General features: G+C 32.9%; 1 protein-coding gene across 1 annotated transcript; it reads right to left on the reverse strand.

Moving 5' to 3' along the window:
* Nucleotides 1-18: 18 nt before the first annotated feature.
* On the reverse strand, nt 19-22,667 carry LOC124356788 (insulin-like growth factor 1 receptor). Its single transcript, XM_046807995.1, has 5 exons — nt 22,453-22,667; nt 6,810-7,377; nt 6,318-6,469; nt 6,103-6,239; nt 19-4,646 (listed from the first exon to the last, which is right to left on the reverse strand). The coding sequence occupies exons 2-5, from the start codon at nt 7,288-7,290 to the stop codon at nt 1,592-1,594; spliced, it is 3,825 nt and encodes a 1,274-aa protein (XP_046663951.1). The 5' UTR covers nt 7,291-7,377; nt 22,453-22,667; the 3' UTR covers nt 19-1,591.
* Between the last annotated feature and the right edge of the window lie 201 nt (nt 22,668-22,868).

Genomic DNA, 22,868 nt, shown 5'->3' on the forward strand with positions numbered 1-22,868 from the left:
GTAAGGGATTAAAACACATTTAAATATTAATAAATTTATTTGAATTTATAAAATGTAAAGCACATTTTAATAATAAAAATACTAAGTACTAAACACATATTTAGGAACGTTTTGTAAGAAATAATTACAATAACATTATACCTTAAGTGTAATACAACATAAGGCTAAGCCTTTTTGGATATTAATGAATAAAATAATTAAAATCTCCTCTGTAAAAATAAATAATTACCTCGAACTAAACAAAATAGTTTAATATTATGTACAACTATAATTAGAAACACACAGTTTAAAAACTCCCAAAGTTTTGGTTATATATGGCACTACAACACTGTTCTCCTTTCGAGCAATAAACTCTTTACAACTTTCTTTTCTTTGGAATAATTTAATAAGCGAATCAAATAGACCACAATTAAACAAATAAGGGAACATAAAACTTATACTTAATAAAAATTAACTCATTATTTGCTGGTATATTTTTAACCTAATTTATAAAAGTAACAACCACTTTTTGTTCAAGAAAATAAACTAACTTAAATGCAATAAAATTTATTTGAAGGGTAGAATAATTGAAATGATTTACTATTCACTGACATAAATCAAGGCCATAAGCTATAAAACCTCTAAAACATAAAACCCTATTCTTTGTGGAAACAAAGATAATATTCTTCTGTAACAGTTTTATTTTAGAATATAATAAGAAAACAAACACGTATACTTCTTTTATTACCAAATTAACTCATTTAATAATTATAAACAACCATATTCATTATTCTCATTAAGCTTGAATTGATTTTGTTGTCATATAAAAAAAGAAATATATATATTTGAATGAATCTTAAAAATGGTAAGAACACTTATTCTGTGTATTATGAACTAACTGAGTTCATATACACAGTGTTCACTAAAAGTGCTCCAATATTTTGGGATTTTGTTCTACACATTTTTATACAAATTCCAACGGTACCTTTTGACAACGTATAAGCGAGCAAGATCACTTTATAGTTATAAAGCATCATATACGCAACAAACAACTGATATCTCAACTAGGACGTGTACAGTACCGATGGACTTGTCATAATAATTTCAAAATAGTTGCTACTGTATAAAATTTGTGTAACCTATTTAAAATAGCTGATGCCTATCAAAAGATAAAATCTTAGTTGCTCCCGGCTTGTGCAAGCACACCTATAAAGTGGTCGTGATCGCTTATGCGTTGTCGGATTTCTTTAAAAAAGGTACCATTTGGAATTGGTCGAAATGACGAAATAGCTGGCATCCTATAAAAATGTTTTATAACTATACCTTTTTTGTTATTCGATTAAATTTGTTTTAACAGACGGCGTTTTGAAACGGGTAAAAGGATTTTGTTATTTTGTTAAGGTTTACCAAAGGTTAATACAATTCTCAAGTTTCATAACTTTATCTTAAGAGGTTCAAAATATACAATTGTTTTATAAAAACATATACAGCCAGATAGACGAAAAACTAAAGGCTTTAGGACATACCTTCAGATGAACATTTTTGTTCATTTTTTATGTGTAGAACAAAATCCCAAAGTATTGGAACACTTTTTCTGAACACCCTGTATTGTTTAAACTTCTTGAAGTGTATCAACCAAAGGCTCCATCTCCACATATCCCCACATAGAATTCCTGATGATCTCCGCTTCCCTGGTATAAAAGTAGGCAGTCTGCTTGAAATCCTCGTCATGGTAGTACTCGAGGGAGAACAGAATACGCATGAAGCTGGGTCTGCTGGAGGGTTTAGTTCTCCAACAAGACCGTACAGTCGACCTCAATGATAATGGACAATTTTTTGGAATATCCAGTGTCTTTCCTAATATTACTTCGTGTAACACTTGTTCGTTGCTACAGCCTTGGTACGGCTGCTCGGCCATTGTCACGATTTCCCAGAGCACCACCCCGTAACTCCACACATCCGATTGACTCGTGAACTCGCCGTCTTTCAAACTCTCAGGCGCCATCCATCTTATAGGTAGAAACCCTTTGTTCAACTTCCTGTAATAGTCAGTTTCATAAATATCACGTGCCATACCGAAGTCGCCCACTTTGATCGTTAAATCCTTACCGACCATGCAGTTCCTCGCTGCTAAATCTCTGTGGACAAATTTCTGTGCCTCCATAAACGTCATTGCGTCAGCGATTTCCATCGCCATTTTTATCATTGTTGCGTTACTTAAAGGGCGAATTTCTCTCAATTTTCGTAAATACGATTTGAGATCTCCTAACTCCATTAACTCCATTATCACCAATGATGGACTTCCCTTGGATACCACGCCAAGCAGTTTAACGATATGGTTAGAATCTACCATTGATTTCATAACGGTGGCTTCTCTAAGAAACTCCTGTTCGTTCTCTTCTGTTGCGTTTTCAAACAGAGTTTTGATCGCGCAATGTGTATTCTTTGGCTTCAATATTCCCTCATAAACTTTGCCAAAACTACCTACTCCCAGTTCACGCCCAAATTCTACATTTTCACGCTCAACCTCAAAATGGTCGGCAATATACTGGTAATTTGGATTTACTTCTGCAAAAATGACATTATAATTGTCGTAAGGCTTTATTCGACAGAAATACGAAATCGTAAGGAGCATAAAGGCTGTTACGATAATCAGTACAAGACCAATTAGAAGCATTTCAGATGTAGAGAAAATTTCATCTTCAATACTGAAACGGATGGAACTAGTGAATGGTCCCCCACCTGATAACGATACTGCTCGAATCCTGAATTCGTAATCTCCTGAAGATAGCCCTGTTATCGAGTGACGCCTTCCGTTTTTCTCGTACTCAGGAATTGTCACACAATCAACAATCGGTTTTGGATTGTTCACATTGCTGGTGTGATAGTGTATTTCAAAAGCAACCAACATGCCATTTGGATTTTCCGGTGCACTCCAAGTTATGGCCAATGATCCATCCACTACTTCATACTGTATTTCTCCATCAATCTTATCTGACATCCTGTCTTCTTGAGTTCTCACAATAATAATCTCTCTCTTACTGCATTTAAGTGTTTCAGATACGTGTGGCTCATCAGGATCTGTTGATCTACAGGCCGCCACCGAGATCACGTAGTCACAGAAGTGTTTCAAGCCTGTTATGGTCGTTCCAAGAGAGTACGGTGAGAGACGTATTACGTTTTGTTTTGTTTTAGACTCCAAGCTTGTGCTATTTTTAGTATTGATACTGTCCGTGTGGTGTTTAATGTTTTTAAAGAGAAATTTATTCACTGATTTGGGTGCATTTGGGTCTGAGGGCCTATAGATTATGAACTCAAACCTTTCTTTTTCCACCAAACATAGATTCTGTAAACTATTTGCTGCAGGTGTAGGTTTATTTTCAACCTCACAACAGTCGCTGCTTTCAGCATACGTCTGAGGGGTGGTAGTGAAGTGCATTTCCGGGTATGTTGGTGTACTGTAGGTTATGGGATGGTCACAATAATTTCGCAGAGCTGCCAACGGCGTCTGTTCTTCCAGCTCGAACCACGTCACAATATACTCTTTTAATTTCCCATTAATACAATTTGGGGGAAGCCACTGGAGTGTTATTGTGCTAGATGCATTAGAAAAAGCTTGCAACTGAGCTAATTCTGAAGGTGTTGAAGGTAGGGTTTTAGCGTAGTTCATCCGGCTTCTTGCACCCTTTCTATTGATGCTGTAAGCTGTGACATAAAATGCGTACATTGTAAATGGCTCCAGACCTATCAGATCGACAAAGAATCCATTGTTTCTGAAATAGGCATCATTAGGATATATCGAGAAGTCCTTGGTCTTCCAACCGTGGTCGGAGCATTGGTTGAGATCATCAAACATTGAAAGGTTCATAAAGGGATCTTTTGTGTAATATACCACGAATCGAACAGCTCCCAAGGTACCATTTATTTCTGAATGCGGTACATGAATCTGGAGCATGTCGGAAGATTTAGAAGTGACTGTTATGTTTTCTATAGCAACTTCGTAGCAAGAAAACTTATACCCGTTCGACTCTTTCCCGATCTCAAAATTAGAAACATTATGTTCATAACGAATCACCTTCAACAGTTTATTGATATGCTCCAAACACAGTTTTGGGTTATGATGAAAGAACAGCCGTCCTTTTAAAATAGTCAAATTTTGTTTGACATTCCAGTCCCAGAGTTTTTGTAAATGCTGATTTTCCATTACAACAAGAGCATTCCTTTCCGGAATATTTTCGCCTTCTATCGAAATTAAGTTTTCCAAAAAATTAAAGTCTGTAACAGATGACCGTATTACTTTTAGATTACCGGTTATTTTCTCAATCAAACCTAAGTGAGCTTTTAGCTCAGTAGAAACTTCTTTTGGATTTGAAGATCTGATTGATATTTTGATTGATCCTGCGATATGCGTGCATCCACTTAAAGCTTTAGCAGTTTCTATACTTATAACATGTGCACCCAAACACCATCTCTCACACTTGACACCGCTGCATGGGTGGCAGTCTGTTAGTCCCAGGTTGTACCCATATCCTGCAGGACAGTCCATTACACACTTGTCCTCACATGTGAGATAGTTATCTAAATACTTAGAACCGTCATCCTCATCGTACAGTGGTGTTGTAATACACTCCTCACGTGTTATACATCTACGGTTTAGAAACTCGTATCTGCAACAGTACAATAGTTGTTGTTACTATTAGTGAAATTACGTGCATAGGATTAAAAAAATGCTATTTTAATCTTTATTCGACAATTATGAAAAAATTGTATAATTTAACACTTGTAAACTGCTCGCACTAGTATACTTTGATAGCTTGAAGGTTATGTGCACAAAAGAAAGCATCAAGCCTAAAATAAATCACGCATTGTAACCTCTACTGCTGAAACGATATTGATTCTACATGGTATGGCTAAGTTATAACAATATTGTCGCATATTTTCTACGCTTAAGTTTAAAAACATTGTATACATGAGGCCTTGAAACAATTGTGTTGATATTTTCGATGCAATACTTATTGCCAAAAGTTAAATTGGATACTGATAATGGGTAAAGCTGAATACCGATATTATCTACAGCAGTAGATAGAAATGATTCGTTTCTGGCATGAGGTGCCATGACACGAGGTATGTTCGTTTTGGAACATTCTTACGATGTGGCTGTGATGATTTCTGAACGCCTAACAATTCTAGAATTTCAGTTGAATTAAATTATAAAGTAAATTTAACGGAGGCCTCCATTTCAAAATTTATAAATGCAAATAGTAACTTGAAAACATGATGCCACATGTTATAAATTCGTCAAAGACAACCGATTAAGAGATACGCTCACTAAACTATGATTGGGGTCTTTAGCCCAAATCAATGCTTGAAAGCGAGAAGAGTGGGAACTGCTTACGAGGTCCTCTGAGACAATTTTGTGGGCTACAAATCCCATATATGCGATAGAACTGTGGCTAATTTAAATTTATGAAGCTCAAGGCGCGCTGGCATGAAATAATGATTAAATTGTCATTCCCTTTAGGGCTTCTTGTTGTTCAGGAGCCTAGTAGACTAGTTAGGAACTTCACATGTTCAGAGTGTTTGAAATCAAAAATGAAAATTTAATAAACCTTTGATATTTGTGCATTCTAGGCTCCATTGCATTCTTAGCATAAAATAAATAAATAAATAAATAGAATAAAAAAATAAAAAAAATAAAAAATTAATAAATAAATAAAAATAAAAATAAAATAAAAATAAAATAAAATAAAATAAAAATAAAATAAAATAAAATAAAAATAAAATAAAAATAAAATAAAATAAAAATAAAATAAAAATAAAATAAAAATAAAATAAAAATAAAATAAAAATAAAATAAAAATAAAAATAAAATAAAATGAAAATAAAATAAAAATAAAATAAAAATAAAATAAAAATAAAATAAAATAAAATAAAAATAAAATAAAAATAAAATAAAAATAAAATAAAAATAAAATAAAAATAAAATAAAAATAAAATAAAATAAAAATAAAATAAAAATAAAATAAAATAAAATACAAAATAAAATAAAATAAACGGACAAATAATAGCTCAGACTGAGGTTATAAATAATGTTTAACGATAATTTGTGAACTGAAAACATACGTCTTTGGGGGGCATCGGTCCAAACAGTTACCAGCCGAATCCAGGAGACCCCGGCACGTGTAACATCCGCTCGGCCCGGAATCGAAGCAGCCACCAACGCAACGAAAATGGCAGTCCGGGCGTTCCATCCTCTGTATCTGGAAATAATCTCTTTTCAGAACAAGAAATAATTTTCAAACAAACTGGTTGAGAACTGGCAGGACGGGAGAACTAACCTGACAGTGTGCCCCGTTCCAGCATAAACCATCTTTGCAGTCTGGACATGGTGGACAATTCGCCTGGTCATAGTTTTGAGCCACATAGTTCTTGCTCACATCCGACTTGTTCTGGATTAGACTCCAATTAATAGTCGTCGTATAACACAGGCCTGGATGTAAAACATTATGATTTAGCAAATTATTTATTAATGCATAATTTTATATAATTTAGTGTTTGGAACCTATAAAAAATCTAGCATTCTTTATTTATTCGCTGTCAATTCTATCTCCAACTCTTCATTCTATTAGGCTATTATGCATTTGGTGAAGCTGTTAGGTGTAGTCTCAAGAACATATGATTTTAATTATCAACACTAATTTTGAATGATCAATGATTTAATGATCTGTTTGAAAACGTAAAAGTACTATATTTTTGGTAAATGATATTCAATTATGGTTTTGTCTAATTATAGCCTAATGAAAGAAATAAATTAAAAATTCAGGACTTACCTCGGTTCTTATAAATAATTACAGATCCTTTGGTTATTTCTTTTAGGGATTTCAGACCAATGTCTTCAAGACTCCACATTTCGTGGACCACAAGAGCAAAGTTCGTGGAATCCATAAGTCTATATCCTCCGATCCTCTCTAGATTGGGGAACAGTTTCCCCAGACTCCTTAGGCCCCTGACGCGGGTGACCATGAGAAAGTCAGTGATCTCCCGGAGTTCGGGAAAAGTATAAGGTTCGAAATCCGTCTCATTGGTGCGTTCCATTAGCACAATTTTCACGAAACCTTCAATGACTGTGCATCCCTCCAGCTGCTTCAGATCTGCTGCACTGTTGCGAGCATTGATGTTGCTGCAGATCAAGGTCTCGGTGGTTCGTATGATGAGGAGAAGAAGTGTTGCACCACAGACCCTCCAGTACCTCATAACATGGGATGTTCCACATGGAGATGTAGTACGATGTACTGTACGTTTAGCTGCCATAATTGCTGACTACTCTCGTGGCATGATGCTGGGATACTTTTGGAAAATGAAGACACCATTCTGTTTGCAGTACCATTGTTATATTATCTGAAAAGATAGTAAAGAATGTTAACAAACATTAACTTAAAACACATGCAACGTGATATACGAAATAATTATAATGCAACATAATAAATAGGAATGTAATAAGATTATTTGAATTAAATGAATGTGAGTCGCAGTTGATGATTTGAAAATTTCAATTTGTTGTTGTTTTGTAATTATTGGTACTCTTCCTGTCTCTGAGAGCTTTCTCAAATTAAAAGATTTCTACTCACAGCTTAAGAAGCACTGAAGTGATTGGAGTGAATTTCTAAGCGTAGGGTTAGAGCTACCAGCTGTAACATATCCTGTTACACTTATCCTGCAGTATCGTGGCGACCTCTATTACAGTGCATTCAAAGTATATCGTAAGAAAATTATAATACCCACTTTAAGGAAAATTTGAAAGCTTATATAGACCATGTCTGTAAATGTATACATAATTTTAAGGCCATTATACTGTAGGCCTTTAGATTACGTTATAAACTGCTTTACTAATTCATTTTCATACCTTAGCATTAGGCCTAGAAAGTAAATAAGTTAATTATTGAGTTATTATTGAGTTATTGTAATTATTGAGTTAATCTGAAATACCATGAATTTATATAGGATATGCCAAAATATTTGTTTAATTAGTAGTTTCCGAACTGAAGAGGTTAAAGTTTAGGAACTGAAAATCGATTTGCATTGCGTCAAGACCCAACTTGGTTTCTTCCTGATGTAGGAATTTTTCCAAAGAAAAAGAAGTCAATAAGCCGACCAAGTTTCAATAAGGTTCTCGAAATAGGAGAGTGCAGAATGTAATTTGGTTTTTGAACTATTAGGCTACTTGGGAAGAACCAATTCATTGTCGATATCTTTGACGTAATATGAATATTTACATAAAAATTATAATTTGTCGAATTGGGAAGGGTGTATAATGCTCCTGAACTGGTTCTCGGCTCCTGGAACTGTTAAGCTAGTTGGGCAGAGCAGTTTCATTGTCGACATCTTTGTCGTAATATGAATCTAATACGATCTAGACGTTTATAACTTTAAACACAAGCGGGGTGGAACCCTGAAACCAAGTATTACAAGCTTTCTATGAATGAGTAACTGGTAAAACGATAATTTCAAACGTGCAACGACACTTATTTGTATTTTTATGAGGTTTGATTAACCAGTCATGAAAGATAAATGTAATAGTTTCATAATTTGTTACTCATGATTAATATATTGGGACAGTAATTAATCAAATATTTGCAGGCTATAGTATTAACAATGGAGTTTTATTAAATATTTTGGTAGGAAAACAGATCCAGTGAAACAATGAAAGTTATTCACACAAATTGTATTAGTTGCATTATAAAACAACAGCAATAACACAAAACATAAAAATTACATTTGAAACCTTAGTATGTTTTATATAAAACAATATTAAGAATAACAATGGTAGGAACAAATTAGTTCTTTAAAACTGTAGATGTTTAGGAATTTTGTATGTGTAAGAAGTAAACATTCTTAGCCACTTTTCATTAGAACTTAATAACGCCATTTTATTTTATTCTTGTACTTGTTTAGTGGCCAATAGTGATAGAAAGATGTTTAGACACAAAACAAATGTGCCATGAAGTGAAAAAGTTCATGCAATTCTGTTTAAAATGCCTAAAGTATATATTTGGTCGTGTAACGTTTAATCCATTTAATACTCAGAATATAGAGCATATCAATCAGTTAGTTAACTAATACACGCGTTGGCTTATTCATGTTAAAGCAATAGTGCAATATCAGATTTAACGGATTATTTCTGGAGTCCAAAAAATTAAATATATGTCTAAAACACTTAATATTTCGTAGTTTATATATATATATATATATATATATATATATATATATATATATATATATATATATACACTTTACTTTAAAATGAACATGATCCTTAAACATTAATCATGAAACAAAAAAGATGGTTCAATTTTGAATTAAGGAAAATACAAATGCATCTACCAAGGCTGAACTATCATGAATCATGGTTTAAGGGCTACGGTAGGTTTCACTTAGATTCAAATAAAACGCCTCCGTACTAGAATGTGTATGCAAGAGAAAGACGACGTTGGGTTGATTGCCGAGATGATTATCACTTGACGCAAGCTCAAGTGACTAAAAGTTATCACAAAAATCCATTGAGGTGAATGCGTTGATACTGTACGCAGCTGGGAGTCAACGGCTTATCTGATGTTGGCTGTGCTGTGACACATGGACCATTGTGTGATGACGGTGAGACGCAGCGTACGCCCGATATAGTCTGTACAAGAGCCAGCGATCTGTGAGTTGCATTCAGTACTAATTACGATTGTAGAGCGATTCGCAAGCTATCACAATAATTGCCAAGTGCTAGAAACGAGTCATTATTCGCTTTGTTTAAAAGGTTCGTACTGATATTGCTACCGAGGGTAATAATGTCGTCTTGTCGCACACGATCCCTTGACGATGGATTATGTAGTCTCCTGTAAGCTAAAGTGGATGTATAGGCCCCGTGGTTGATCATACGTGATGAGTTTAGTCTAATCGAGACAAGGAAGTTATTAATCTGAGGAAGCATGCAGAAAACAAATACGAGGCATACAAATGGATCTGGAATGTTACCATAGCCAGATCTCCAGTTGCGTAAGGGAACAGGCGTGCGCCCTCTTTTCGGGTACTGAAAATTTAGTTGAATTTATGGAACTGTGTACAAGTATGGTTTTTCTGACAGTTTAAAGAAATGGACCACAGAAATGGCTAAGGAAATGCCTCGTTTCTTTTACATTCACATACGGCTACAAAACGAAATGAAAAGCGATACGAGGTGGAGCTCAGAGAAGACCTTCCCAATGATAATCTATGACAACATTTGTACTTATAGACAAGTCGCAGCCAAGAAAAGGTTATGAACATTGATGGCATTGCTGAGGCTGAGAGTGTCCAGATCTGGTACATTAGAGCGATTGTCTAACGAGAATCCTCGCATTCGTAACTTACTTCTAATCGCGACTTCTGATTTATTCTGAAGAGGTAATTTGAACTTAAGCAGCGATTCATTCTTCACTGAAAAAAATGAATTTTACTGAAAAATCATACTTGGTGCTACCTCGCCATTACCATCGATGTTCCTTTTGTTCCTTGAAGCTTCGGGGATTAATCATCCAAATACTACTTAACGAGGTGTAGAGATGGAAATTTTACAAATTCCATCATTATCGTATAAATTAGTCCTGCCAGTTTTTGGTTTCGTTGCTTTATTGCTTTATAATGACTGACCTTTAGGACAGGAACAATTGTACTTTCAGTTATCATCACACAAGGAATTTGCCCAAAAAAATTTGCCTTGAAATAATGCCCAACGATCTTAAGATAAATATATATTTATGCAGCATGTATATAAAATATTACTGAATGTAATGGCATATATTAGTGGACATTAAAATGTATTCAATCCCTTAAATAATTTTTAATTAAAGTCATGATATGTTCTTGGCATTTCTTTTAAATATATTGTTTCTCTGAGTATTTAAGTCACAAAAAATTTAAATATAAGTTATATAATATAAAAAATATATTTCCATATGAATTTCATTTCCTGTTTCTCCTTGAACCTCATGAAAACATCGATTGCTCAAATCAAGTGTATACTATAATTCATCATGGAATAATCAATATTTTTATATAGTCTACTTATAGTTTTCAACTTTTTAAGGAAATTATTTAAAACATATTTGATTTAGAAATTGAAAAATCAACTCACCCAAACATTGATAGAACCACCCAATTGAGGGTAATTAATTATTTATTTGCACCAAAGGTAACTTTTAACCCCTTTTGTTCCATGTGCAGTTGAAACTTCAACTTAACTGATCTCTCTGAACAATTTAAACATAATCTAAAAAGTAAATTTATTTCACTTGTATATAATTTGTTTAAACGATCCGGTTCCATTGTTAGACACCCAACACTCTGTTGTTTACGTAAGAATCTGAAAGTTCCATTAATCTATTAATGATAAATATCTAAATCGAGTGTGTTAATTTTAATTTGGGTTAGCTGATTACTAGACTATCTATGAAATAAAAATAAAAATAGTATATTTTTTTAGTTCGTAACTTAATACCAGATCATGCGATAGACGTTAATTTTCATCAAAGTCATGGGTTTATGGAAGATAAGTTTCCATAGAAATAGCACCTAAAAAATTTGTCCCAACTCCACTACCACCACCTTTATGGAGGCAAAAGAACCCAATACAGATGAAAATCGGTACAAAATTATTTTTTTTATGTCTTTATACATGGCTAAGTTGGTACTTTTTCGTTTAAATATGGCGCCCATTTAAACTTTAAACAAAGTCATATTACGCTACTTATAGAGCCTAGTGAAAAAAATGTTATATGGAATGGTTATAAAATTTACTTAAACTTTTGCAATAAATAATCTTTTGGTATCTTCAATGGTTTTCGATAATTCATTACATGTAAAATGCCATAAGACCTATTCTATCATCAAGGGAAATTCGTTGTCCAGGTTGATACGGAGTATACTTCTATTGTAACCCACACAATTCTGCTATTTATGAATTTAGGAAAAAAACGGTTCTGTGATGCTTATAACATGTACTAAACTTTTGTTAAAAACCTTGTTTTGTGTACCTCAAACTGTTTTGAGATAATGGTACGTGTAGAATAAATTCCCATGAGAATAAATTAATAATTAGTATTTCATTAACAAAAAATCTACATACTTCTTCCAAATGAGCCGGAACCATATAACTTTGAAAGATCACATACATGTATATTGTAATATTCACAACAAATATACATACTCCGTATACGATGTAAGAATACAACAGTATATTGATATAATGAGTGTTTTCTAAGTTAACTATGGTCTATTAAAAATATTTTTAGTTTGTATTACAGTGACAGATAGTAGACAAAATGAACTGAAAAGTAAGTGAAAGAAAGTAAAGTGAAAAAATTCAGTTATAAGTCCCCAAAGGTTTAGACATTATCCTTTGAAAAAAGAGTAAACACAATACCCTCTTGTTGAAATATCGGAAACCTGATGTTTACTTGACTTGATAACAGATTGATTAGTTCAGACAATGCGCGCTTCCCAAAACCAAAACAAATAAACAGTATAAGCAATATTGGACATTGAAAAGATAACAATCAGACAAAATACGAGAAGGAACTCGCTTATTTTAGATAAGAAAAGAATATCAGACTATGAACATGTTTTTACTATCACCATTGGAATAATACCTTGTGTTTGTAGATTATTTTACAAATGGATTTTTTTTCAATGGAAAATAAACGAATTGATAAACTTAATCAATCAAATCTACTGAATTAGTTTTCTCAAAATTTCAATGTATCGGCTGTTTTATCGAATCTTAGGTTGGAAATATTTCATTTCTGTATGTCTGTCCCTCAATATCTCGAAAACGAATTGAACTATAGACTTTAAATCATGGTTGAAGCTTTATTTATAATTATGTATATATATATATATATATATATATATATATATATATATATATATATATATATAAATATAGTATTTAACTTATTGAAATAAAAAATAAGGGTATGAAGCTTCTATATTTCGGGGAAGTCTATACCCAAATCTTCAGGAAGCAAAGTAAGAATATTAAAAATACAAGAAACACAACAAATAAGAAGAAGATAACCACAAATGTAAATACGCAACTAAAACATTCAAAGACCTAACTTTTATATCATTAATGGCACAGAAGTAAATTTGAAAAAGTTACTTTTAATCTTAAATTTGAACCATTTGGGTATTTAGATATTGGAAGTAACTGATGGGCTTGTTGAAGATTTTTATATTTTAACCTATTTAAATTTTCTTCAGACAAGGGAAGACCTTATTAATCCCTTTAAGATCATAACATGCTTAAATTTTGTCTTTTTTGTGCTCAGCATATATATATATATATATATATATATATATATATATATATATATATATATAGTTACGAACATTGAGCTAGATGATGATGCATCTCACTCCATGGGTTTTGGCTGAGCGCTAGTGAATAATTTTTTTAAATGGTATCACGGGTAACCATGATGACAGCGAGAAAATAGCAGAATAAATAAACTAGTAAAAAACTCAATACACCAATAAGAGATTCAAACATGTGACATATTCAAATATGTAGCCTAACTACCACAAAACAAAAAACACCATTTTATGGTGACTTGGTGAATAGATTTATTTTTATTTCAAATCTGATATGAAACCCAACTATAAATGAACAAAAATGTAAATATATTATGGTGAAAGATTGTCGAGGAAGATTTTGTAGACTTTTCGTGTCAAATTCTTTTTCATGATCGTCTGTCGACATCTCAAGAACGGAAAGAGCTATAGATTTCAAATTTTGAACGCGCGCTCAGCGAGCCTGTTAATACACTATGTGTGGCGTACTTCTTTTATACATTGAGCCTAACTGCTGTTTTATTTATTTATTAAAAATATTAAATAAGACTTAGCGAGGAAAACATGCAAATACCAAAGTTAGTATAAAGTATAAAAAAGAGATCGTAGCCTATAAGGCAGACGTTAAGCAAATAGAAATGTAAAAAAAGAAAACAATACACCTTAACCTTTATTTTCTCTAATTTAACGAGTGTAAATTAGAAATAACTGGATCACGTTTACACGAGTTTTGCAAACTGGACAAACAAATATTACGCATCTCTCGTATTACAATGAATTATATCTGATTATTCCATATTTTTAATTTACAATACTTAATTTTTAACCAGTGAAATGCATAAAAAGTAAATTTATACTGCGTAATTATGAAATTAGTCGAGGTAACTAGTGAAATACTGAATAGATCTTTTTAATTCTGTATACTTGTATAATTCTGTTAGTTTCGTAACAGTTAATGAACATTATTTATTTAACTTTTGTTATAAAGTGGTGTAGCTAATAACAATGGGTAAATGTTTATTATTGGTAGATAATTTTATTTTTTAGGAAAACTACAACCAGGGGGCATTAGTAGCACAACTGTACTTTTCAAGATGCAAAAGTGACTGTAAAATGAAATTATTCACAAGTTGTGAAGCTTATAATCACACAGTGCAACCGCCGCATCGGATACGGAAACAGTCGTGCTCGACATTTAGAAATAAAAAATAGTGTCAGTCTTCAAGGGAAAACGTGACTGACAAACTGGAGAGTTCCTTTATGAATCCAATTTATTCAAAGTAATTACGTTATATCACAATCATTATAGTACAATGTAATTGTGTCTCATTCACGAATCATGATCGTGTGTAATGGCTAAACCCAAAACTTGAAATTAACAATGTTAGTTAACAAACAAGTTAACAAATAAACTATTATAAATTTAACGATGAAGTGGAATTTGGCGTATAGGACTTAAAATAACAGTTAAATACATAAAAAATTGTCTCATACAGTTAATAGTGAATTATTCTAAACGTGAAGAACCCTTATAGGACTAGGTGCAATTTTATAGGGCAAGCTTCTTGTCCGAAGAGGAATAAAGTACGTGTCCTCTGCGTCACGTGGGCCAAGGACGTGATATGGTACAGCCTTTTCGTAAAGGTCAATATGATAAATCCCTGTTATGTTATATTTTAATTTCAGCCATCTATCGCCCGCGTGTCACCAATGGTGATGCTGATGACGGGGATTTAACCCGTCAATGTTATTGGATAGCCAACGGGAGATGACAGCTTTATAAACGCTGGATATAGAATGCTTGAGGAGGATAAGTTTTCTGAGACCAATGAGGAGACAAATATTGATCGTGTATAGCTAAAGACATTAAATTGCTAGGCCAGAAGAAAAGGTCTCTCAAGAGGCTTCTAAGAAGTTCAAGTGAAGATGGCGTGCGTGGACTTGCACATTGTGTGTATTTTTACTCGCAATAAACCGAGAGAAAGGTCTGAGAATAGTTTTAAATATGATTATACCCTGTACAACGCAGGGCATTTTTACTTATTTAAGGTAAAACGTTTTAAACGAGATGCTTTTATGATATGCGATTTCCGATTGATACATTTATCAACCGTACCTGACCAACCTTAAGGTGTGATTGTATTTAAACCTCTCAAATTATCATTTAAAATAAAAAAAACTTTTGTTGAGATGGGATTGGGAATATTTATAAGTATTTAAAAATCACAACGATTAAAACCTACAAAATGCATACTGTTGCAAATTACTTAGCTGCAAATTAGTTTGAATGGAACCATCCATGTTATACCATTTACGTCTTTTGTAACATAGGCAAAACTGTTTACCCTAAAAATAGTGAGGACCTTTTAAGATTGCATAATTGTCACTCAATAATATGTGTTGGACTCAAAACCGTTCAAGATACAACAACATTTATATAACAATGGATCTGGTTTTTATATATACCCCGATTTTATATGTTTGTTGTACCAAATTATAACACAAATCCTACTTACGTAGTTCTTGGCAGTGCTGTAAGGAGATAACTTAATGGCAAGTCATTTATTTAACTCGGAATTCAGGTTTCAGCGAATCGAAAAAACTTCGTGGGAAATTTTAAGTATACAGGTCAGTTTATTCTTGAGACATTGTGTTTTACAGTTTTTATTTACGAACAGACAGACATAGAATTTGTCCAGCACCTTCAGTGATAGGCTGCGCTAACCTTCTGCCAATCATGTGATTCTTGATCTACGTCCATTATAGATGTCCTTGGGTGGATAAGCTTTATGATGTTGGCAACTAAAGGCATGCAATCATAACCTTATTTTGTTAACGCTTTAGTATTTTCTCTTGTTGACAAATGAAGAGAGAAAATTAGTTCATGAGTCTAAATGAGAGTCTATATAGTTTATTTTATAGAGTTAAATTCAGTTCCAATAAAGCATTATCTACGCTTTAAATGTAAGACCATATAAGTTAGGTTAGGAACGAATAAGGAAACTCTATGTGCATTGAGTTATTGTCTATCTAAACAATCAACGTTATCTTGAAACAACATTTTACGTTGCTCTATTTGATACGAGCTGTACACACTGCAGCTGCATGGCAATCAATTATAGATTATTGCACAGCTGATATTAACAATGTGTAGTGCTGTAAATATTCTCTTATCAGCAACGTAATTATTGAAACTTTGAAATGTGAAGGCCAACTTAAGTTGTATATTTCAGCACGACCTACATACTGGGATATATTTTAGTTCATTACTGACTTAATATTTATTGTTTTGTGTGGATTATCTAACTTCTGTGAATTAATATGAATGAGTTTTAATTGTATTAATTACACGAGTAAATAACTGATGAAGGATCAAGCTATGCTTGGTTCCTGAAATTAGCACACGGCGCGCTGCCCAAGGTTCAATAATTATGTTGGCCACCATAAAGTGACCTACCAAGTCATAAAGGCATGTTTAAAAACATTTAGCATAATATTCTTCTGTAATATACACGACGACCCAGAGTGATAGCTTTGCCGCAATGATTGTGAGTTAATTAGATTAAAACCGTTGTTATGAAAATCGTAATTCTTTCAAGACCTATAATCATATAAAATTCTTACGAAGAGTATTTGGAGTTGTCCTATAAAATAGCACAGTTAATAAGTGGACTTTACGTTATAAAAGGAATAGTAACACACATAAGAGACTCAATTTTATACGAAATTGTTCATAATATTTATCAATGAGACCTCCAATATGAACACTAAAATTAAATAATATAACAATGGCTATCATATTATATATTAAAAATTACTCTTCTTATCATAAATACTGTTAAAAATTTGTTATCTAAAACGTTTTAAGGCAAAATGAAATTTTTGTTTGAAAGATTTTGCACTAGAAAAATAATCACTTTACGTGTATATTAGATTTGAAACGTTAATTTTATTTTTGTGCTTAATTAATACATAATATAATAATCCATGTTAAAATACAACACGATATTTTTATCAAAAACTATCTGATGATATTAATTAAAAGAATGAATTTTTAATAATAAATAAAATACTTAAAATTAAAAACCACAACCCGACTTTATAAGCTATGACGTTACGTTTTATAATGAAGAACATTTGATCTCTTAAAGTTTATAAAAATATAGACCATAAATAAAAAGCAATAATAACGTTATAAAACTGATGTATGCATATTTGACCATACAAACATAAAATATCCTCAAAGAGGCATAATAGAATTGCATTGACAAGAATAGTTAAAGCATGACTCTAAAGATGGCAGTTTACATGTAAGCAATAGCAACACTTGTGGCTGTGTACCCTCGAGATATTTTAGTGAGTGCTAGTACTATTCTAAGGTATTTTTGTGTAGTGGCATGTTCCATAGTACAGATGATCCACACTACATGTAATAATGAAAGGGATTTAATAAAAATATATACAATGCAAATTGCTACGAGAAATTTACTAGGGTAAGGTGTGCTGTAACTTTTACATGTTTATAATAATAATCGTAATTTAAAAGAACCGAAATTTCCTTCCTTCACATGTTGGTATGAAATTAAAAGTCAAACATTAAATTTCATATATTTTACTACATATTTAAATGTCAATTGAGAAAAATAATACCATATTTTTAGTCGTGAATTAAGTATATGCTAAGTACAAAAGTATTTCACGTCAATCTGATTAATTTTTCACGTAGAAATAGTCCCTTTAAGGGGCGCGTGTAAGGTTATCTGCATAAATCCGTAACGACAAATTCTATAGTAAAAAATTAGACTATTTTTTCTAAAATACGAGCGTAAAATGTTTGTCGGAAAACGACGGTAGGTACAACAAAATATGAGATAGTTAACTAAAAAAAAAAAAAAAAAAAAAAAAAAAAAAAAAAAAAAAAAAAAAAACACTCCACTTTCGTTAAGCTATAATACCCATTAATTAATTTAATTATGACTTCATATACACATCACGTAATTAAAATTACCTGGAGAAACATAATTAATTGTGGTTTCATGATTAAATTAAACTGCTCTTAAATAGTGGTTTTCAATACATGTAGGTCATGCAAGTGTTTGATCAGCGAAAATCCTTGACTAGACTATCAGTAGAATTTCCTGTGGTGGGGGTACCCAATGGGCATTGCCAGTACAATAAAAAGGATGCAGCATACATATTTGACTATACGTGTGTTAAAAACCATTATTAAATATTACCTTCCGTAATATTCATAAAATGAATTTTGTCCGGCTAAAATTTCAAAATACCCACTGTGCGCCGGTTACTTATTTAAGTTTCTCCCATTCAATAATGTGACTGCAAACAATTTGGTCTCATTTTCAAAACTGGATACCTGCAAATGATTATTTTAGCCATTGCGAACTCAAACTACGGTACAGGGTCCATGTTATGTCTACCCCACTTTTCATCACTTATCCCAGTCTACAATCCCTAGTCAATAGATTGGGCACATCTTTGCTGTTTAGATTATTTCTACACCTTCGTGTAGACATCGTAGGTTAAGCTAAAATGTTCAAATCCCATATCGTAGGTTGCCTAACAAACCCCACAAAATATCTTCAAATATGATGGGATAACTTATTGAAACACTCCATGTGATTATGGAGTCATTCTCTCGCAGCTTTTAATTACTTTCATACAGGGTGTTCACGAAAGGGTGTCATAAACCTCTTTGGCTGATAACACTCATCTCATAATAGTTCTTGTAATGTCTCGTTTTAGCCGATAGCCGTCATTTTGTTTTTATAAAAAAGTATTATCTCTAAAACTAGTTAAGCTACAGAAACCAAATTTAGCACATAGGTTTGAATAGATAGTAGAAAATTTACAAACATAATTGTGTTATTTTATGTATTAACAAAATGGCGTCTGTTAAAAATCTTTAAGATAAAATTACAAAACCCTATTATATTTATAAAAAAAATAATAAAGACAACCACAAGCTGAGAACGCCAAACATGTCACAGTTTATAGATATCAGTTGTTTGTTGATATTTTGTGAATACCCTATATAGACAGAGGTTGTACACAGTGAAATCTGTAAAACTCGCCGGTTTTTGTAAATATTTTCTTAATTAATTGCTACGAGTAGAACTTAAGCAAAATTCTAAAGACCACCGTTTTTTCACAAAAGACCCAAGTTAAAAATCATTCATTGTCTGTGATCACTAATTAACAACTCGGGGAGCTGGAAAATTTCACTTCTGTATGCTTTTCAGCACAATATCTCAATAACTAATTAGTTGACTTCAAATTTTTGCGTTAAGCTTCATTTCTAAATAAGCAATATCGAGTTTTATGATAGTGCGTGTGCCTCAATGGAATTTTGCTAAGCGTTTCCTAACCCTAAGTTTCGGCATGGTGTTTCGAGAACAAAATATGCTATAGACTTGAAATGCTTAAAGAATCTTTACACAAAATGAAGCGTTGTAAAATGCCACATACGTTAGATCGAGATTGATCACGGTGCATATCTCTCCGTAGGATTTGGCTGAGCGTTAGCGAAGCTTGTGACTCAGGGGATATCTGGAAATCAGATTATGCGATAGGTTTGAAATTTAGATGAACCTTCAGCCCTACATAGGCACGATAGACGTCCTCTTAGTGCATGTCACGTAACTAGCAATGTGTTCGAACAATGGGATCACACATTTACCACCATGACATCGTTGAGATAACGCATGTAGCCTAGAAATAGCGAAGCCTGTTACGCGACATGTGATCAGGCTTATTCCTACCTTGCAATTACAACTAACTGTTCCATTTCTCCGTAGAAGTAAGAATCACTACAGTTTGTTGCCTGGGGGGGGGGGGGGGGGGGAGAGCTTGAGTATGAACTTTAGTACGCACATTAATGTTACATTAAGGGTATTTGTACACTAAATACTTTTTACATATTTTTATTTATAGCCAACTATTATTACAGAAAATTTACTTTCAAACAATGACAATACAGGTTCTAAGACGTACGTAGAATGTTAAATATGTGCTCATATTGTTGTTTTCAAAATAGCTAGCTAGCTCAAATACTGTTAAAATTAGTTATGAAATAAAATTAGTTACGCGAACTTTTCAGCAAATGCTCACGAAAGAGGCACATTCCAGAGGTGTAATTAGAATTTATTGCCGTCGAAAACAGTTTACGCAACTCATAAAACAATATTGTTGCAATAAAATAGCCTAATTTAAACACTAAATACATGAGTCGCTTATGAGTTAATCTAAAAAAATAAATGTTTAAAATTTGAACAAAATTTATTTTTTAAATCTCCATGTAAGATCTTGACGGGAGCTGCATGTATCAGTGTGTGGAGCGCAGAGAACGCACTTGAATTACACGCGCAGGACACCAGATAGACCGTGTACCTCACACGCATAGCTCCCACCGACAGATAGACAGACAGACAGTAACACGATTTTAAAAAGAACCTGTTGAGTCGTTCATGAAACTCTATTTGAGCTACCTGCATAAATCTCTCCAGGTGAAAATAATACTGTGCTTACGGATGTTTGCTGTTGATATTCCAACAGGAGTCTTCCACGGCTAGTCTCCAAGTACCTAGTATAAAGGTTTAGAATTCAAGAGTTCACTGTATACATGACGAATGATCACATATCAAATATAAACACATGTTAATAATATTTATCACCAAGATAAGCTGATTTACCGTAAATATACATCCTATTACATCATGTTATAATCGGGCAAATAATTTAAATCTCTTAAAAAGGCAATAAATTTTTTCCATAATGGAAAAATGAAGGGTATGCGTAACGAACATTATTATTTTACGATACTAGGGGATGATAAATAAATAATCTAGTCATTGATTTGGTATTTTAAATCCTAAAATCGCAAAAATATTTCGGGTTTTCTCAATTAATTGTCTGCGGCAAATAATACAATTTTGTTTACTTAATAACTGTAAAATTGAGAATCTTAAACTGAAACCTAATGCAAACTTTTAGATTATAAACGTAATGTTTAGTCTTAAAAAATTAACATTTTGACTATAGCAACTGAACAAATATGAAAGAAAGCCCTAATATGGATCACTATAAACGATAATGGATATTGAGATAACAAGCTTCTAGTTATTAGGGAGTCGTGAGGTAACCAAATTGCTATATTTTGCCATGAGATATGAGGGGTCCTGAAAGTGTACCAGAGTTATGGGGACGGCGGAATGTGGGACTTACATTTAATCAAATTCCAGTGCTACGCCAAGAGACTTGGGATTTGGTTGTATTAAAATAGACATAAGCATTAAAGACTACTTAAACCTGCATCTGTCATATGATTCCGTGTCTTATATCAACCAATCCCCTTCTTGTCTATGTTCTCACACTTTTCTATTTCTGTGCACAAACACTTATTTTCTATTTTTGTTAGTGATAATGTTAACAAAACAATACAACTTTAGAAAGAGTCAGTTCATAGAGAAGTGGTAAATATATTCTAGTGCATCAATGAAAGTCATTGTAAAAGAAGGAAGATTACGAAATATTGAGCTTATACATAAGTATAATATAAAGACTGATAGATACACCGTTAGTTATGTGTACAACAAATTCAGATTTTACTTATCATGTGACTATATTTTTATAATTAAATTTTAATATCATGAGATTTAAAGATAACTAAGTGTATTAAATTTCTAAAACGGAAATTGTACATGATAACAATTTTCAATGTGCTTATATAAATATGTTGTGTATTATCATGTTTGTAATGCTGTGCATATCTCAGCTGATTGTGGGCTTGAGTAAACATCTATAGATAACGTAAACTGAAAGTGATAACGAATTAATTCTAATCAAAGATAGGTATCAGCTGGTTGCCTCATGATTCCAACAAACAAAAATACTAACTCATTTATATCTTTCCAAGAAGTTTAGATTGTTTGCATGACATTACATAGATAAAATAACTATTTAGTCCATGCAATATAGTAGAATTGAGACAATAGTGTCTAATTTGCGTCTTAAATATAAAATGTAGTATTGTTTGGTAATACAATGCATTGAAAATAAACAAAGAACACCTGTTATAAATACCTTTACTATGTTCTTGGGTCCAAATAGCTAAATCCATTGTAAAGTGCACTTTATAAAATGCAAAACGTCTGAATGTTCATACACCGTTTATCAACTGTACATTAAGAGTCTGACGCTCCTTGCGATATACCGGCACAGCCGGCGTACTGTGAAGTGTCGCTACGTCAGCCGTGCACCGGTAAGGCTACGTCACCGTCTACACGCGTAACCTCAGACCACGGACTAAACAATGCTAGCGTAGTAGTGCCAGGTGACGCTGCACCGGAGTACAGTGGAGGGGGCAGCCGGGAGGGGAGCGTTCATTCATGGTTCTGCACATGCATACGTTTTAGAGATCAGATGAGAGGTTTGGCGGGCAGTGTCCCATACACGGTACATGTACAGCGTTGTGTCAGAACTGAATAAAAGGGTGGTAC

Source organism: Homalodisca vitripennis, chromosome 3 (assembly GCF_021130785.1).
Source record: "Homalodisca vitripennis isolate AUS2020 chromosome 3, UT_GWSS_2.1, whole genome shotgun sequence".
Lineage (NCBI taxonomy): Eukaryota > Metazoa > Arthropoda > Insecta > Hemiptera > Cicadellidae > Homalodisca > Homalodisca vitripennis.